Below are 16,937 nucleotides of genomic sequence, written 5' to 3'. Positions count from 1 at the left end.
CGAGGCCTTCTGTACAACGTGACAGCGTGCCCAGCGCTCAGGGCGGTTTGCCATTAAAAATTAGCTTCTATTCCTGTTTCTTTTGTTTGGTGACCTGACCCAGCAAATCGCCTTCTGTTCCCTGAGCGAAGGGGGAAAACACACGGGCTAAACATAGCCTCGATTGTTTTTACTTTTCTTTATGTTGTACTTCTTGAAGTGATAAAGATAGAAACAATTAAAATATTATCTGCTCCGCAGACAGAACAAGTAGCCACCTGGCTGGTGTTGACGCACAGTAGCAAGAGCTCAGACTTGGGCAGGGCTTTGTCTTTTCAAAGCGCCATGGCCGCTGCCGGGCCAGCCAGCGTCCCAGTTAGTTCCATACACGACCATCCCTGGCCCCAGTGGGGTGGGGAATTCATGGCATAGCCCAGGTCAGACCTGTTCGGCCAAGGGACAGTTGGTTCCCTGTGCCAGGGACAAGGGGTAAGCGAGACCAAGTGAACACCCACGGTGTGCCGTGTAGCGTTTATCTGCCCTGTATCACCCTTCCCTCCCTCCACCCCACACCAGCTGAGGTCTGCTGTGTGCCAAGCCCTGTGCTGGGCGCGGGAACATCAGGCCGGGACTGCCCTCTGGAACTTGTAGCTCAGCAGACAAAACAGACGCGTAAACAGATAACTAAGGTTCAGTTGCCGTGAGACCCGTGACTGAAAGTTTAGGCAAGGCGCTGCGGGTTCCCATAGGCTTGTGTGGGAAGGGGTGGACCTGCAGAGGAGGCGATGTTTGAGTTGGCTCTTCCATGGGGAGGAAGAGGCTGGTGGGAGGCTACAGGCAGGAAAATAACATCCTGGGTCTCCTCCCTCCTTGGAGGAGGAGCTGCAGATCCACGGTGGTCATGTGGCACCCACATTTCACCAGTGGACTGAGCTGAGAACTGACTCTGTGAATCCTCCCTAAGAGACATTTTATGTGTTAAGTTCCTATAGAGGCTTACTCTTTAAAACAGGAGTAGTTCCTGTGGCGGGGCTAGGAACGTGTCCGAATTAGCCACCCAACGCCAGTTCCCACTGGGGATTTGAGAGTTAAATTCAAAACAAATCATATGGGGGACTTCCCTGGTGGTCCAGTGATTAGGAATCTGCCTTCCAACGCAGGGGACACGGGTTTGATCCTTGGTCAGGGAACTACGATCCCACCTGCTGCGGGGCAGCTGAGCCCCGTGCCCCACGATTGCTGAGCCTGCACACCTCAGTGAATACCCAACACAGCCAAAGATAAATAACAAAACAGCGACAACCACAAAAATCGTATGCATACCCCTCTGTACGGAGACGCTAGTTGCACTCATTCCTGCAGTTGCTCTATTCAGTTCAGTTCAGTTTAGTCACTCCGTCCTGTCCGGCTCTTTGCGACCCCATGAACCATAGCACGCCAGGCCTCCCTGTCCATCACCAACTCCCGGAGTCCACCCAAACCCATGTCCATTGAGTCGGTGATGCCGTCCAACCATCTCATCCTCTGTCATCCCCTTCTCCACCTGCCCTCAATCTTTCCCAGCATCAGGATCTTTTCCAATGAGTCAGCTCTTTGCATCAGGTGGCCAAAGTATTGAAGTTTCAGCTTCAACATTAGTCCTTCCAATGAACACCCAGGACAGATCTTTAAGCTGTAGTTTTATGGGCTCTTCAGGGCTGTGGACATGAAACCAGGAGGAGTGGACCTCAAGGGCTGTTTCAGGGATTTTCAAGGAATGTCTTGCTCTCCCTGATTCCTGTCTGACTTGTGCTGTGACGGGAGGTTTGGCGCCCGCAGTGCGGGCCTCCTGGGGAGAACACACAGACAGAGCCTGGACGCCAGGCTGGGGTGTTTGCCATGGGAAGCTGCTGCAGGGGATGGACCGTGAACACGTGTGGGCCTCAGAAAGTTCTCTGGAGAGAGAGAGAGAGGAGATGGGACTGGCCTGGGGAGACCCGAGGCATCCAGTCAGGAAGCAGCGAGATCACAGGTGGTCACTGCAGAACGAAGGGCCCCGATGAACGAGAGAGACAGATTGTCCATGCCTAGCTGGCTCCTCTACCTTCTCCTTCTCCCATGGTTTTCCAGAGATGGGAAAATTTCAGGCTGGTGAAGTAAAAGGGGAGCAGAATGTGGTGTCTTCTGAGGACAGAACCCCTCTCCTTGACTTCCCGGGTCTCCCAGGGCCTGTGTGAGAGACCGTCTCTTGTGGGCTCCTGGCTCCTCAAGCTGAGGCCGTGGTGAGGCCATCTTGGAGTCTTCACCGCCCTTGGCTGGCTCCTTGGTTCCCTCCTTAGCCGGCCACTGGCCCGCCTGGCACCTCACTGCCTTGTCCCGAAAGAGAAGTCCGTGGCAAGCGTTGTTCGGTGAGGACTTCCTGAAAGACTGAAGGAACGAACCCAAAGGAGGACGGGGGTCCTAGTCCCCGGACCCCCACATATTTGTCCTTACAGAAAATGTAGAAACTCCAAGAAACGAAAAGGAGAAAAATCAACCAGCTCTCTGCCAATCGTCTGTGAACATGTTGGCATGTTTTCCTTTTTATCTTCCCGTACAACGTATGTGTTTTACTAAAGGGGAGTCACGCTATCTCTATGGTTTTATGTCCTCTTTCTTTATGTTTAGTATTACATCGTTAACATTTCCCCACATCATTAATATTCTTTGAAACCGCTTTTTTCACGTTCCATGTTATTCCTTGATGCTTTATTTAACCACCCCTCTCCCCCATAGGACCTTTTTAGTTGTGTTTATCATTTTGCTGTCACTCATGTCATTTTGCAGAGGAGGCAACGGCACCCCACTCCAATACTCTTGCCTGGAAAATCCCATGGACGGAGGAGCCTGGTAGGCTGCAGTCCCTGGGGTTGCGAAAAGTCGGACACAACTAAGCGTCTTCACTTTCACTTTTCACTTTCATGCACTGGAGAAGGAAATGGCAACCCACTCCAGTGCTCTTGCCTGGAGAATCCCAGGGACGGGGGAGCCTGGTGGGCTGCCGTCTATGGGGTCGCACAGAGTCAGACACGACTGAAGTGACTTGGCAGCAGCAGCAGCATGTCATTTTGAAGAACATCATCATAGAAATCGCCACTCTTTTTTGGAGGAAAAGTTTTCTTCTCAATCAGAGATGATCATGACTCAGTCAATGTTAGTTTGTACTTTTTTTTAAATTTTACTATTAGTTTACTGAACTTTCAACTGTTGATAAATGTCAAATTAAACTTTTTTAAAAAGAATGGTGACTACTTGAGGAATAGTATATAATGAAGACCTATTTTGAACAATGCATGCTAAGTTGCTTCAGTTGTGTCCGACTCTTTGCGACCCTGTGGACTACAGCCCTCCAGACTCCTTTGTCCAAGGAATTCTCTAGGCAAGAATACTAGAGTGGGTTGCCATTTCCTTCTCCAGGGGATCTTTCTGACCCAGGGATCGAACCTATTTCTCTTTATGTCTCCTGCATTGTCATGCGGGTTCTTTACCACTAGCACCACCTGGGAAGCCCATTTGGAACAAAGTAAATGCTATTTGCAAAAAGGTAAATTTTGGTAATGCTCTGTCAACTTGGTTTAAAGAAACATGTATCGAGACTCGCCATGCACCAGGGTCCAGGCAGATTTCAGAGGTGAGATGAATTGGACAGTTCGCATCGGTCCTGCTTTGTTCCCGGTTGGTCTGACTAGGCAGGTCTCTCTCCTGCATCTCTAACTTCTAAGGACCATGGCCCCTCCTACACATGGGAATAGCCTCTGGACAACTTATGCACGTCCCCTGCCCTGGGTCCCAGCCCCTCAGGCTCTGAGTCCTGTGGCTGCATAACGGGCCCGCAGGAAAGAGCACACATTGAACCCCTTTGGCTTTTCCCCTGGCTCATGACGCTCCCCCAACAAGCAGCTGCTGATCGTGACGTTCAACATGGGCTCAGTCCCTGCCTCTGGTGCGTCTCTCGGGCCCTTTGAGGAGATGGTCCTCCAGTCCTTGCTGCACTCCTGTAGGTGATGTCACAGTTTCCTGAGCGGTGGCTGATCTTGCACGACTGGTAGATTCCTTGAGGGCAGGGCCGAGGTGGGATTCCCTGCGGGCGCCTCAGTGCCACTGTGCAGTGAAGAGGGCAGAGGGCTTTGGGTCGGGCCAGCCTGAGTGTGCATCTCTTCACCTGTTAGGTGTGACTTCGGGGCCACTTACCGCACCTCCCCAAGCCTGGGTCTCCCCATCTGGGCAGCGATGGTGGCCATGCGGGGCACTGTGCAGGTTACACCCACCACCCACGGGGTTTGCACAGTAGTTGATTGCAGTGCTGAGAATCGGCGTGCGTGAAATACCTGCTGACTGTCATTTCAGGTTTTACTTCTTCTACTGATTGACTGACTCAAACCATACTTCTCTGTGTTCACGTTTGCAGAGTTTATGAAGATGTGGCGATTAGAGAAAAACAGAAACATGTTAACACGTTGATTCCCAGCAGCACAGCATATTTCTTAACTCTGCTTTTGTATTGTTAGCTTGAATACAAGAACCATGTCAGATTTGTCTTTGAGCTCCTCGAATTCCTAGCACAGGGCCTGATTCCATAGTTCCTAGCAGCGTTGGCTTGTTTGTCCGTGCGTTCAAGGAGAGACCCGACATGTAGGTTTAAATTGTACACTTAGGTCTCTCTGCACCCCAAAACTTGCTTCTGTGGACTTTAGCAACCTTGTCCTGGATTTTAGCAAGTGAACACAGGCAGAGTCCTCAGTGATTGGCAGCTGTTGTTGTGGTTGGCTGTGGAGCATTTTGGTGGAGGGGATGTAAATCAGTAAGTATCCCGTTTCTATTGTCTGCCTTGATTTTAAAGATGGAGCTCACGTCAACTAACCTGGCAGTACCTCCAGCCACCAGCCACTCTGGGGGTCCCAACAGCCTCACCTTTGGTCGTGGTCTTCCCCCAGGCCGTCAAGTCCCAGCCCCGGAGCAGAGAACCCTGAGACGGGACGTAGCAGGCACCGTTATCCCTGCTCTGCTGCCAGCCAGGGCAGGGGCCGGGCAAGGTGGTTTCCCTGCTAGAGGATGAGAGGCCTTTGTGGTGAACAGTAGTACTTCAGGCTGTCCTGGGAGCCTAGGGCTTCCCTCCTGGCTCAGCGGTAAAGATTCCGCCTGCAATGCAGGAGCCGCAGGAGACGTGGGTTCGATCCATGGGTCGGGAAGACCCCCTGGAGGAGGGCATGGCAACGCTCCTCCGTATCCTTGCCTGGAGAATCCCAGGGACAGAGGAGCCTGGCGGGCTACGGGTTCATGGGGCGGCAAAGAGTCGGCTGCGACTGAAGTGACTTAGCCTGGGAGGCAGTGCGGTATGTTGGAAAGAAAAGCATGTCAGGAGTCCTGGGGCTGCCCCGCTTCTGACTCAGCACCGCGGGACTCACGTCCGTCCCTCTGAGCCTCAGCTTCTCGTCTGTAAAGCGAGGCCGGACTGGATGGCTTTTTTAAGGGCCTTTCTGTCTCTAACCTCCTGTTTAAAACGGGTTCTCGGTGAGGGAGAGAGGACCGGTGCGAAGGCCCTTCTCAAAGCCCCGTTTCTCTCTCTTTTTTTGTCACTTCCGAACCAGAAAATGACAGATGGCGAGACCTGGACAGGAAGTGCCCCCTTCAGATCGACCAGCCGCGCGCCAGCATCTGGGAGTGCCTGCCGGACAAGTGCCAGGACGGCGCCCTGTGGCAGCGGGAGGCGGCCACCGCCTGCGCAGTCACCAACCTGATCAAAGACCTCAGCCTCAGCGACCGCAACGGGCACCCGTCCGCGCCCCCCAGCAAGCGCCAGTGCCGGTCTCTGTCCTTCTCGGACGAGATGGCCAGCTGCCGGACGTCGTGGAGGCCCTTGGGGTCCAAAGTCTGGACGCCGGTGGAGAAGAGGCGCTGCTACAGTGGGGGCAGCGTGCAGCGCTACTCCAACGGGTTCAGCACGATGCAGCGGAGCTCCAGCTTCAGCCTCCCGTCCCGCGCCAACGCGCTCTCCTCGCCCTACGACCCGGCGGGACTTCACCCGCGGCCCAGCGGCCCGCCTGGCCCGGGGACGCCGAGCCCGGCCACCTGTGGACAGGCGGGCGACCTCTGGGGCCCCGCGGCGAGCCCCGTGGGCGGCGGCCGGCTGGACATGCAGCGCTCCCTGTCCTGCTCACACGAGCAGTTCTCCTTCGCGGAGTACTGCCCGCCCTCAGCCAGCAGCACCCCAGCCTCGACGCCGGAGCCGGCCAGGCGCTCGGGGGGGCTGGCCCGCAGCCGCTCCCAGCCCTGCGTCCTTAACGACAAGAAGGTGGGCATCAAGCGGCGACGCCCCGAGGAGGCGCAGGAGCAGAGGCCCTCCCTGGACCTTGCCAAGATGGCACAGGTAAGAGCTCCCCCCCCACACCCCCGCCCCGGGGAGGCGCTGCGGAAGCCAGCAGGGGCGTCTCGGAGCCTGCCCGGCTCCCGGTCCAGCCCGGGCAAGGGCAGGTGCCCGCGTCGAAGAGGGCCAGGAAGCGGGTTCATTCGCTCGTTCTTAAAATCTGATGTGATGAAAGATGAAATCACACCTCCCTTTTAAAGCCATCTCCATTGCAAAGCAGAAAAGCTCTCTCCCGGTGCTAGCAGTGTAGGAGCAGAGAGCTGGGACGAGGCAGGCGCAGCCTCATAGACGCTGGGGGTACCCTCCTGGCCCTTCTCAGGGGCCTCCTCCAGGAGCCCCCGTCCCCACAGCTGCCGTAGGAACTGCTCGCACAGGCAGGGGTTTAACGTCACTCAGATCATGCTGATCCCGAGGTCAGGGCTGCGAGTGACAGTTTCAGAGGACCAGAGAACAGGGGAGGCACGCACTCTTGTGATCGAGCTGCCGAAAGCGTGCATCCAGCCAGAAGCGGCGATCATCCTCGCTGTCCCTGTAGGTGCGGCCTCTGGCCACGTGTCCTGTCGCTCGCGTGTCATCCTCTGTGTCTCAGAGCCCTGGCCACCCTCGTGCTTGGTCTTGGGTGTTGGTTTGAATGAGCTGAACTTGGAGTTAGTACACCATCGTCAGAACAGTCTCCAAGCCTGAGAGCTGCCTGCATCGGTCCTCACTGGGGAGTCCCGAGGGTCAGAGTGTGATGGTGAGGCCCAGGAGCAGGGCTGGCCCCTCACGGACAGATGCGTACGGTGGGTTCTGTGTCCAGGGGGTGCTCAGAGCCACGGTTGGAGCCTCATCTTTTCTAGTCCTATTATGTGAGTATCAGTTGTGGCTGGGCTTGAGGGAATGGAGAGCAGCTTGGCGGTGAGAGGTTGGCCTTTCTCGTGAGCATGTGGCCACGTCCAGATGGGCAGGCTTGACGTGTTCACCCCTTTCCAGGCGGGCCTCACTGCCTTCCTTCAGTGGCCAGCGCTGCCTTTTCGCCAGGACTCCTTTCAGCTGAGAATGAAAAATACAGCTTCTGCTGATGGCGTTTCCTCCTCTCTCCCTTAGTCCTCCATCCCAACCTACAGATCCCCACTCCCCCAAAAAAGAGGGGAGGCAGGTATCTCTGGTCCAGAGCCCCCACCTGGTCCCTGGGTCCAGTCTTTCTGGCCACCTTTGTCTGAGAGCCCAGGCCCTGGCTCTGGGTCAGCGGGCGGTGGCCCCCTTTCTCTGTGCCCATGGGGATCGCTTGGGGAAGACCCGAGGGGAGGACCCGGCGGGACCCCTGCCCCAGCCCTCCCATCACCACTTTCCCTTCCTCCCTATCACCGCTCCAGGTGTGTCTGAGCTGGTCAGCGGTCTAACATGTTCGTTCAGGTTGGACAGGCAAGTGGAATTTTCCTTCCTGGAGAAACATAAATAGGTAAAAACGCTGGAAAGGTGACAGATTTGGGCAAAGAAAACTCCTGAAGAAAATCCAGAGCCACGAGTTCTGGGTGCGATAAAACAGCTTCAGTTAAATTTTTAATGCTGAGCTTATTTTATTAGCTAATAAGCTAGATAGGTAATAAAAACAATATACACGTATTATTATATTTTACTGGCCACAAGTTGGAATAACACCACGGGCATCGTTGGAGACATTTCCCGCCCTCACTTGGGTAGAAACCGTTTAAAAATACATTGCTCGGTGGGGCCGTGCCCAGATGTATAGATTGCTTCATCGGCTCCAGACAGGCCTCCAAGATCCTGAGGAGGCTGCCCTCTGTCCTCCTGTCTTTCCCCAGCTGAGGCCTGGGGAGGGCAGAGTCCGGGGAAAGCAGAGAAGGGGCCTCTGGGAGGGTACGTGGGCCTAAGGGCTTCGGCCAGAGGCCTGGAGATGGCTGGGCCTGAGCCGCCCCCCACCAATCCTCTGGACCCAGCCGGCCCTCTTACTGTGGGGTGGCGCCTGCTGTGACTCCCCCACCAGATGATTCGTGGCCCTGGAAAATGGGCCTTGCTCCTCCGGGAGCCTCAAAAAGCCAGGCCCAGGGCCGCCTCTGTGCATCTGAAGAGCCTTGGATGCAGTCTGGAGCATGTAGGACCCAGTGCCCTGTCCCCTGTGAGCGCGGGCCTTCCTGCCCCCAGACCCTGTCCTCCGCGTGGGCTTCCCCGCACCAGTAGCCCCTGGGGAGCGAGCAGGTCTGCGCGGCGGTGGGGAGGGTGTCCTGTGCCAAGGGTTGGCATGTCCTGCTGTCGTTTCCTCTGCTGGACCTCAGACCCTCTTGTGGGTCTTTGGATCTTGGTTTGTACGTTCGTCTACCTGGCGGGAGGGATTCCAGGGGAGCACCGTCTTCCAGGACCCCCTGTGTACGTGGGCTCTGGGCCCAGGAGCCTGAGCCACTCGGCCTACAGGTGCAAAGCGAATGCGCTTTGGTCAGAATCTCTGGGATGACGGGCAGCTCTGAGAAGCCGTGGCCCCCCCAGCGGCACTGACCGGGGCTGGGACTTCCCCTGGGGTCTGTATGTAAGCCCCCAGGGACACCCTGGAGCCTCTCCAGACTGCTGGTGGAAAAAGGACCAGGCAGAGACCCCGAGAGAGGCAGGTAGGCGGAGAGACCAAACGCTCTGAGGTCCTGGGCTACCTTGTACCCAGGGGGAGCCAGGGAGCTGTTGGGTGGGCCCCGCTCCGAGGGGCGGGCTCTCAGCTGGAAGCCTAGGGCGGGAGGGTAGGTGTGATCTCGGGCCAGGACCCTCCCAGGCCCCCTGGAAACAGGCCCTTCTGGAGCGCGATGTTCACCTTTAGGTCCTCACTTGGGGGGTGGGGGGGACATTGACAAATCAGATAGTCTCACAGATGGGGCAGGAGGCTGGCGGCCCCGGGAAAAGCGCTTCACATTTCTGTATAGAACATAAATACCGTGCTGAGCCCCGCCATCAACGTAGGACTGCTGGGAGGAACAGGAAATCACGTGTGTGCTCATGTGTATGTGTGTATATGTGTTGAGTAGATGTATCCGCGTATGTTTGTGTGTAGCTTATGCATGGAGGTCTGTGTATAAAGGTCTGTGTGTTTCTGATTATCTGTCAACACACGTGTGTGTCTCCGTCTACACGTCCATCACCTGTGCTCTGGCCCCCCTCCCCCCGGGGAGCTGACGGATGCTGACCACCGTCATGGGGGGTCCCAGGGCTTGCTCTGGGCATCTCCAGAGGCAGAAACCGGCCCCGAGGGCGATGTTCTGCAGACTCCCCTCTTCATTCGTCAATCTCGTTCCTTCTGTTTTCACCCCCACCTTCCGTCCTGGCCACTCCCTTCTTCTTGTCGGTTCCTCTTCTTGCCTCACCCTCGGCTTCTGGAAATGGGAAGGAGGCCTGGCCTGCAGCTGCGCTCCGCCTGCAGTGGCTCTGCGAGGGGGGCCAGGGGTCGTGAGATGGGGGCAGAGTCCGAATCGCCACCTGCCTGAGGAGGCGGGTCGTCGCGAGCATCCTCGTCTCGCGTCTGTCACCCATGGAACCAGGGTGGAGGGGACTGCGGGAGCCCGCCAGGCGCCCCTGCCCACCCAGCCGGGGTCCGGGCACAGCCATCCAGCTGGCGGCAACGGTGGTTGGCTCCCAAAGCGGTGGGGGCCGGTGGGGGGTGCAGGGTGGTTAGCAATTGCTTTCAAACTGTCTTTGCTGCTTCTTTTTTTAAAATTCTGAATATAATTTTTTTCACTTTTTATTTTGTATTGGAGTCTCGCCAATTAACAGCGTTGTGCTCGTCTCCTGCGCACGGCAAGGTGACTCAACCATACATATCCGCGTGTCTCTGCTGCTTCAAACCTACATGTCCCGCTCTTGGGCAGGGGAGCCGGTCCCGAGTGGGGGAGGGTGACTGCAGGGAAGAGGCCCTGGGGGGGAGGATGACGCAAGGACCTGGCCCCGACAGGCCCTCGCTCCCTGGAACTGCAGTTGCAACCGCTCGGTCCACAGAGCGAGACGCTCAGAGGCGGCCCAAGGGTCAGTCCTGCCTTCTCCGAGCCAGGTCTGACCCTTTCCTTGACCTCCCTGAGCTGCTTTCCTCCCGCCCCTCTCGCCTGGCGTTTTATATGAAGCCTCAGCCTCCCTTTTCAAAATGGCAGTGTGTGCCAAGGAGGGCAGGGCCCAGCCTGAACACGTGAGTTGTTTATTAGCAGGACTTTCGCTGACATGATTCTTAGCTCCTGCTCTTTTTGAAACCTAGTTTGACCGCCCAGCATTGGTTGACTCCCAGCAAGCCCTGGGCTGCACGTGGCCACTCAGACCTGGATCAGGTACGCGAGCGTGCTTAGTCGCTTCCGTCGTGTCCGACTCTCTGTGACCCCACTGACCATGGCCTGCCAGGCTCCTCTGTCCGTGGGATTCTCCAGGCAAGAATCCGGGAGCGGGCTTGCCATTTAAAAGCAACAGTTAAAGATGACCCGCCGAACGCCGTGCCCTGGGTGGGTCTGCCGTGTTTTTTAAGTCCAAGCTGGTCATCTTGAAAGAGCAACAAATTTTATTTCTCACAGTGCCTCCGACAGAAGGGAGATGCTTGCGAGGAGGGGTCCGGGGGTTGGAACAGAGCTTTGATTGATCGCAGCTGCCCACACACTGCGGCCCCGCACCTCCCAGCGCAGGCCTCTGAACAGGCAGCAACTGTTGTGTTAGCAGATGTTGGAGGGGCCTGTGAAAGCTGGCCAGGGGGCAGTTTGGGGTAAGAAAGAAGCCTGAGTTGGAAGCTACGCTGAGAGCCGTGGCCCGCAGACAGGTCCAGGAGGGGCGGTCGGCCAGGGCCGCGTGGGCTCTGACGGGGGAGGGCTTGATGCGGGAAGTCTCCGGAAGGGTCATCTCAGAGGCGCGTCGATAGCTCGTGCCGCTCTGCCGACAGGGTCCCTGGGCGAGGCGGCTCCTGGCCGGCCCCCTGCCCGTCCTCTGTGTGCGGTGGGACCGCCTTCCCCGAGGGGTGGCCCTCACCCCGCCAGCCGCACTCCCTTCTTGCTCGGGCCGCCTGGCAGCTGCAGGCCAGCTGTGCTTTCTCTTGGCAGGGTCCCTGGCCCCAGGCCTGGTTGCCCAGACCTTTGCGGCCCTCTGTCCCCCTCTGCCAGGGGTGGCCACCTCCCCGACTCCAGCTTCCTGCCACATTGCACCCTTAGCACCCTTCCCGACAGCCTGGGGAACCCTGCGGATGGCAGGCAGAGGGATTCAGAGGTGGGTCGCCCTCTGCAACGTGGAACGCGAACGGGTGCGAAGATCTTAGGGGAACAGTCATGGGAAGCCCTGGAATTCCAACTGAGATGAAATAGACACTAAATAAGAGTTAAGACCTGGGAATTCCCTGGCAGTCCGGTGGTTAGGATTTGGTACTTTCTCTGCCATGGCCTAGGTTCAATCCCTGGCCAGGGAGCTAAGATCCTGCCAGCCGCATGGTGTGGCCAAATTTTTTTTTTTTTAAGCCAAGCCAAAACGCACTGAGGATGCATAGGAATAGTTGCTTCTGATGAGGGAACAGCCTGGGCCTGAACAGAGGAAGAGGGCCCTTGAGACCTGGGCTGTCAGAGCCACGGATGCTCAGGGTTGCATCCCCTTCTGTGCCCAGGACGGGCGTCGCCAGGCAGGCAGGCAGTCCCTCTGGTTGAACTCACAGGCCATCTAGAATCTACCCCCGCAGCGGTCTTCGCAGCCACTGCTAGTTGATACGCCACCTCTGCCCTTGTCCACCCCTCGCTTGAGAGTCAGGGAAGAGTTGATGAGCCGCCCAAGGTCGCGTGGCGCTCTGGAGGAGGCTGGGAAGGCCGGGTTCGGGGCTCTTCCCGTGCGGCGATCCACCCCCGGGTGCCCTTCCCAGGTGGCACATGCTCACGGGACTCAGAGGGCATGGGGGTGAAGCGATGCGCTCTGGGGTCGGGGGGGCTTGGCTCCCCATTCCACCCCTTGTTTGAGCTCTTGGTGCCCTTGGGCGGGTCACTGCCGTAAGCCTCCGTTTTGGTTTCTGGAAAGCGTGGGAATGACCGTTTCCCACGGGTGTGGACGGGACTCTGGTGGTGTGGGTCCAGCCAGGGCGATGCTGTAACAGCGGAGCCTCTCCCCACGGCCTGCCTCCTGGCTGCAGCCGTGAGCCGGGCTCGTCACCCCTGGCACAGGGGTACTGTGACCCCGCGGCCTGGAGCAGGCTGAGGCCAGGGCAAGCGACCAGTTTCAGCTCTCTCTAGTCCTTCTTTTCTCTCCGAAACACTGCAGTCCTTCTTTCTCTCCGAAAAAACCCAGAAGGGGTTCTCAGAATTTGAGGAAACCCCCTGGATCCCTCCTGTGTCCCCAGGCACAGCCACCAGGTTGCATAAGCAATCTGCTTAAAGTCACTCGGATCAGGGCCGAGTGTTGACACAATGGCTTTGATCTCCCGGGGAAAAGAAAAATAGAAGGAGTTCAATTGGGGACATGCCAGGGAGGCAGCGTCTAATGCCACTTGGTGATTTTCCATGCTTTAATCAAGAGCCTCGCCGAGCCGAAGGGTGTTTGAGGTGACAAAGCTCTGGGGGGTTCTCAGGAGTTGGGGGGGGCCCTGCTGCATAAGCCAGGGGCCCAGATGAGCCAGATGCGCTTGGGGTGCCCTCGACTCGCCAGGCCCTACTCTGGTGCCAGGCGCAGAGGCGGCCACCCTGCCCTCAGGAGGCCAGAGCCTGTGGGCAGGTGGAAAGCACATCCAAGGACATCACCCCATCCCGCTCCGTGAGAAACGTCTGGACAACGTCTCATACATAGTGCTGGGCGTTTCCCAGGCAAGTCCTTACGCACGGTTGTTCTGCGTCCTTGCTCAGTGGCCTGAGTCCTGTGTCGGGCAGCAGGGTGAACGACCAGGAGCCCAGCGTGGCGGTCAGTGCCCTGTCCAGGTTAACTGCATGTGCGGGGCCGTCTCTGGGGGCATTTAAAGGGGCCAGGCTTCTCGCGTGTTCTCTCAGTGCCTTGGAATCATGTGAGCAGGACCATAAGCCATGAGGCGGCTCTTGAAGTGTGTGCACAGGGGATACTAGCGGAAGTGCGTGTGCAAAGGTTGGAGTCAGGAAGGGGTGGGGAGGAGCTCAGTGTGGCTAGAGCAGGACCAGGCGGGCAGAGGACCTGAGCACAGGCGGCCTTCCTGGTAGGTCCTCTGAAGACACTTGTCTGTTATTCTGAGTGCAGTGGGGGGAGCCTTAGAGAGTTTTAAGCAGGGGAGTAACAGCCCCCCCAAGCTCCTGGTGGCAAGGAGCAGCGTGGACTTAAGGGTGGGAGCCGGCTGTTGGCAGGCATGCCAGCGTGGACCAGCATGGACACACTCAGCCTTGTTAGGGGCTCAAACATCCTGGAGGTGCGGCCAACAGGCCCAGCCAGGGGATTGATCTTGCATTAGTGTCCAAGTCACCGTGATCACACACCTCACCCACTGGGCCGAGTATCCATCACGCTAATCCCCAAAGATGACGTTCCTTAAGCTGCTGTGTTCAGAGTTGGCTGGCGGTAAGGCCCTCGTGTTGTCTCACCTGGAGCCCTCACTTTGCCCTTATTTCTCCGTGATCTTCCCTCAGTAGCAGTGACGTGTAGCTGACCCCCGTGATTCACTTTGTTTCCACACGTGTCCTTGGAGCCATCCCACCCCAGACACTTTATGCATCAGCTCTTTGCCGGCCCGGGCTGCCTCTGCCATCCCCAGAAGCTCGGTTCCTACCCTTCCAGTCACCCCTGCCTGCAGCCTCCAACTCCTTTGCTGAAGCGTCCCTGCTCTTGTCCACTTGAACCTGGGTCTTCTTTCCTGGCCTCGGCTGGGAGACTCAGGGCCATAGGAGGCTGTGCCCGCAGCCCTGCAGGCTCATCCCGCTGGGTTGCATCACAGGGGTGCCATGTTGTGTCTGTTTACATTGGCCAGAGCAGCATCTCCGAAAAATGAGAACCTACTAATACAGCCCAGGGACCCCCGCCCAGCCTGGAAGGATGCAGGGGAAGGGGCTGCTTGACATAAACCCGGAAACATTTCAGCATTCCCATCCTATTCCTGCCTCCTCATTGGGGATGTTGGGATCATGCCTCCCGGGAAGGCGCTCCACGCCCTTGGGTAGCCTGTGGTCAGCCCCTGGGAGGGCCAGAGACCAGGAAGCATGGAGCCGTGTCCCTGAGACGGACGTGATTAAATACAAGTTGATGTGCCTGCTGTCTGCCCGTGCCTTCATCCTGTACGGGCTGTTGGCTTACGTGCGGACTCGGGTCGGGTGAAGTTAGGCCCTTTGGTAACAGTCCTCGGTTGTCCTCAAGTGTGGCATCGACCTAGACTCCCTCTAACATTTTTGCAGAATCAACTCTTCTGAATTCCTGCCCTCTTCTTGCAGCCTCAGGCCCCCGTCGAGAACTTCAGAAAGCAAATGCCACGCAAGAGGGCCAGCCCTGCACTGTGTTCCCGAGCCGGCAGGAACTGGGTTTTGCCTGGACTCGGGAGTGGGTGTTAATTGCCTATTTATGGCGAGAAGATTAACAATGCCTCCTTTGAAAGTTAGGCATAGTAGAACTCTTGGATAATTCCTGCTGGGGAGGGAGAAGGGTGGCTTTTTTTTTTTCCCCCTGCCTTGGAAAACAAAAGGAATGGTTGGTTCCAAAATATAACGAGTCACCACGAGCTTCATCTGTGAGCAGTAGCAGTGAGCTCACGTCGTCATATGTCACTGAAGGTCACCAGGCCCAGCCCCCTTCGCTGAAACAGTGCAGGGGCCTGTCCTATGCGTAATCTCCGTGGACTGGGTGGTGGCTATGGCGGGGGTGGGGGGGATGGGGAACGCTGCAGCTGTTTCCTTCCCAGAGCCCTGTGCCTGGGGAATATGCCAGGCTGCCTGGATTAGCTGGGACCCTCTGCAGGGGGCGGAAACCATCCCGTGGGTTGGAGAGTTCGGTGTGGACGGCGGTTAGGCAGATTCCTGAAGACTGAGAAGGGGAGATGCTCCCACGGGTAAAGGCCACAGCGGGAGGGAGCTGCCCATAGGAAGGAAGGGCTTGGCAGTGTGGGGTCTGCAGGCCCACCAGGGCTGAGGACAGGGCGGGCCGTGAAGTGGGTTCCATGAATGTTGGAAAAGCTGCAAACTGGAAGCAGGTGCTGTGCATGGACCAGACTGCTCCCGAGGAGTGAGGAGCAGAGGCGGCCGTAGGAAGCAGGCGAGATGGTACTCCCTCCTGCAGCCAAGAGGGCTCCCCCAGCCCTCCCGTGGGCACAGCATCTGGGGTGCAGCCACAGATGGCAGAGCCCCACCCCCAGGGCAGAGTGCAGAATGGGAGAGGGCCTGGAGCTGACCCTTGATGCGGGGGGGTGCTCTTCATCCTAGGGCCCGGCCGTGGGCAGGCTGTGCAGACCCGGGCAAGCCCTGTACCCTCGGTCCCATCCGGCGTCCTCGGCCAGGGGAGCGCGGGGCCTGCCCCGTTCTCTTCTTCACTCCGCACCACCCTGTCTGCACTCAGAGATGCTTCTCTGGGAACTGCTGGGCGCCTGGCACTCAGGATGCAGTCCAGGGGCGTTTTCTGCAAGACACACACCATTGTCCCTTTCGTAGCAGATACTGTCAAGAAAGGGGGTGGATAATACGCAAGCAGCTTAGCACCGACCTGGATGTGAGCTTGAGCAAACTCCAGGAGACAGTGGAGGACAGAGGAGCCTGGCGTGCCGCAGTCCGTGGTGTCGCAAAGAGTTGGACACAGCCGAGCAACAACAGTAATAAGCCAGCACACAATAGGCAAGAAAATTTCCGATGGCGATGCGTGCTGCCAAGAAACTCAAGCAGGCCGGTGTGGTTTGGAACGCCACGGGGGAGAAAGGAGGTGGAAGGGGCCGCCTCTGGTTGGAGGGATGGGGAGGCCCCCTCTGAGGAGGTGACCGGATGAGGGGACGCCTTCAGCCCCCACATTTTCGCCCATCAGCCTGGCTGAGGCCCTGGAGAGCGGGGTCCTCAGTCCTCATTGGACCGACCTGAGTCCGTAGCAGGAATAGGAGGGAATTGGTCATTCTGACCCTCCGCCACCGACCACGCCCCCATCCAGGGTGTGGATCCTTATCCACCCAGGAGGGTTCCTCTCCTTCCCCTTCAGGGAAGAAAATTGAGTGGGCTCCCTGCTCGCCTGCTGATTTGGGAGACCACTGACAGATGCCCTGGTCACTCCTCGGCCCCCATGACCCATGGGCAAGACCTCCCCAAAGGGCCCCTGCTAGAGTGGGTCCTGCAGCCCTTGCCAGCCAGGGGCATGGGCGAGGCCGGAACGCAGGCTAGGCTTCAGGTTCCCTGCAGGTGAGGTGGGGGTGGTGACATCTGGCCCAGGGCCTCAGGACGTTCTCAGGAAGCATGGCTGTTCCTTGGAACCTCAATGTTCTAATGTCATCCTGTCTAAACAGACTCATCCTCCCAGCCCTTGGGCAGACAGGCTTTGCATTTCTTTCTTTCTTTTTTTACTTTTGCTCATACCATACAGGCAAAAGGGGTAAACTCTCCTGGAGTTTGCTCCAACTCACATCCGTGGAGTCTGTGTTAAGTCGCTTGCGTATTATCCACCCCCTTTCTCGACAGTAGCCAATACG

The 16,937-nt window shown here is 57.6% G+C and overlaps 1 protein-coding gene across 1 annotated transcript in view; it reads left to right on the top strand.

The window, feature by feature from the left end:
• FAM53B (family with sequence similarity 53 member B) overlaps positions 1–16,937 on the top strand; it is a 111,968-nt gene that overhangs the window by 50,524 nt on the left and 44,507 nt on the right. The window contains exon 4 of the mRNA XM_065923504.1: positions 5,586–6,364. Coding sequence (XP_065779576.1) covers positions 5,586–6,364 — 779 coding nt within the window. The remainder of the gene's footprint in view (positions 1–5,585; positions 6,365–16,937) is intronic.

The sequence above is a fragment of the Muntiacus reevesi genome, chromosome 2 (assembly GCF_963930625.1).
Source record: "Muntiacus reevesi chromosome 2, mMunRee1.1, whole genome shotgun sequence".
Taxonomy (NCBI): Eukaryota; Metazoa; Chordata; class Mammalia; order Artiodactyla; family Cervidae; genus Muntiacus; species Muntiacus reevesi.
The sequence above is the reverse complement of the archived record's forward strand: the minus strand, read 5'-3'. Positions and strand labels throughout refer to the sequence as shown.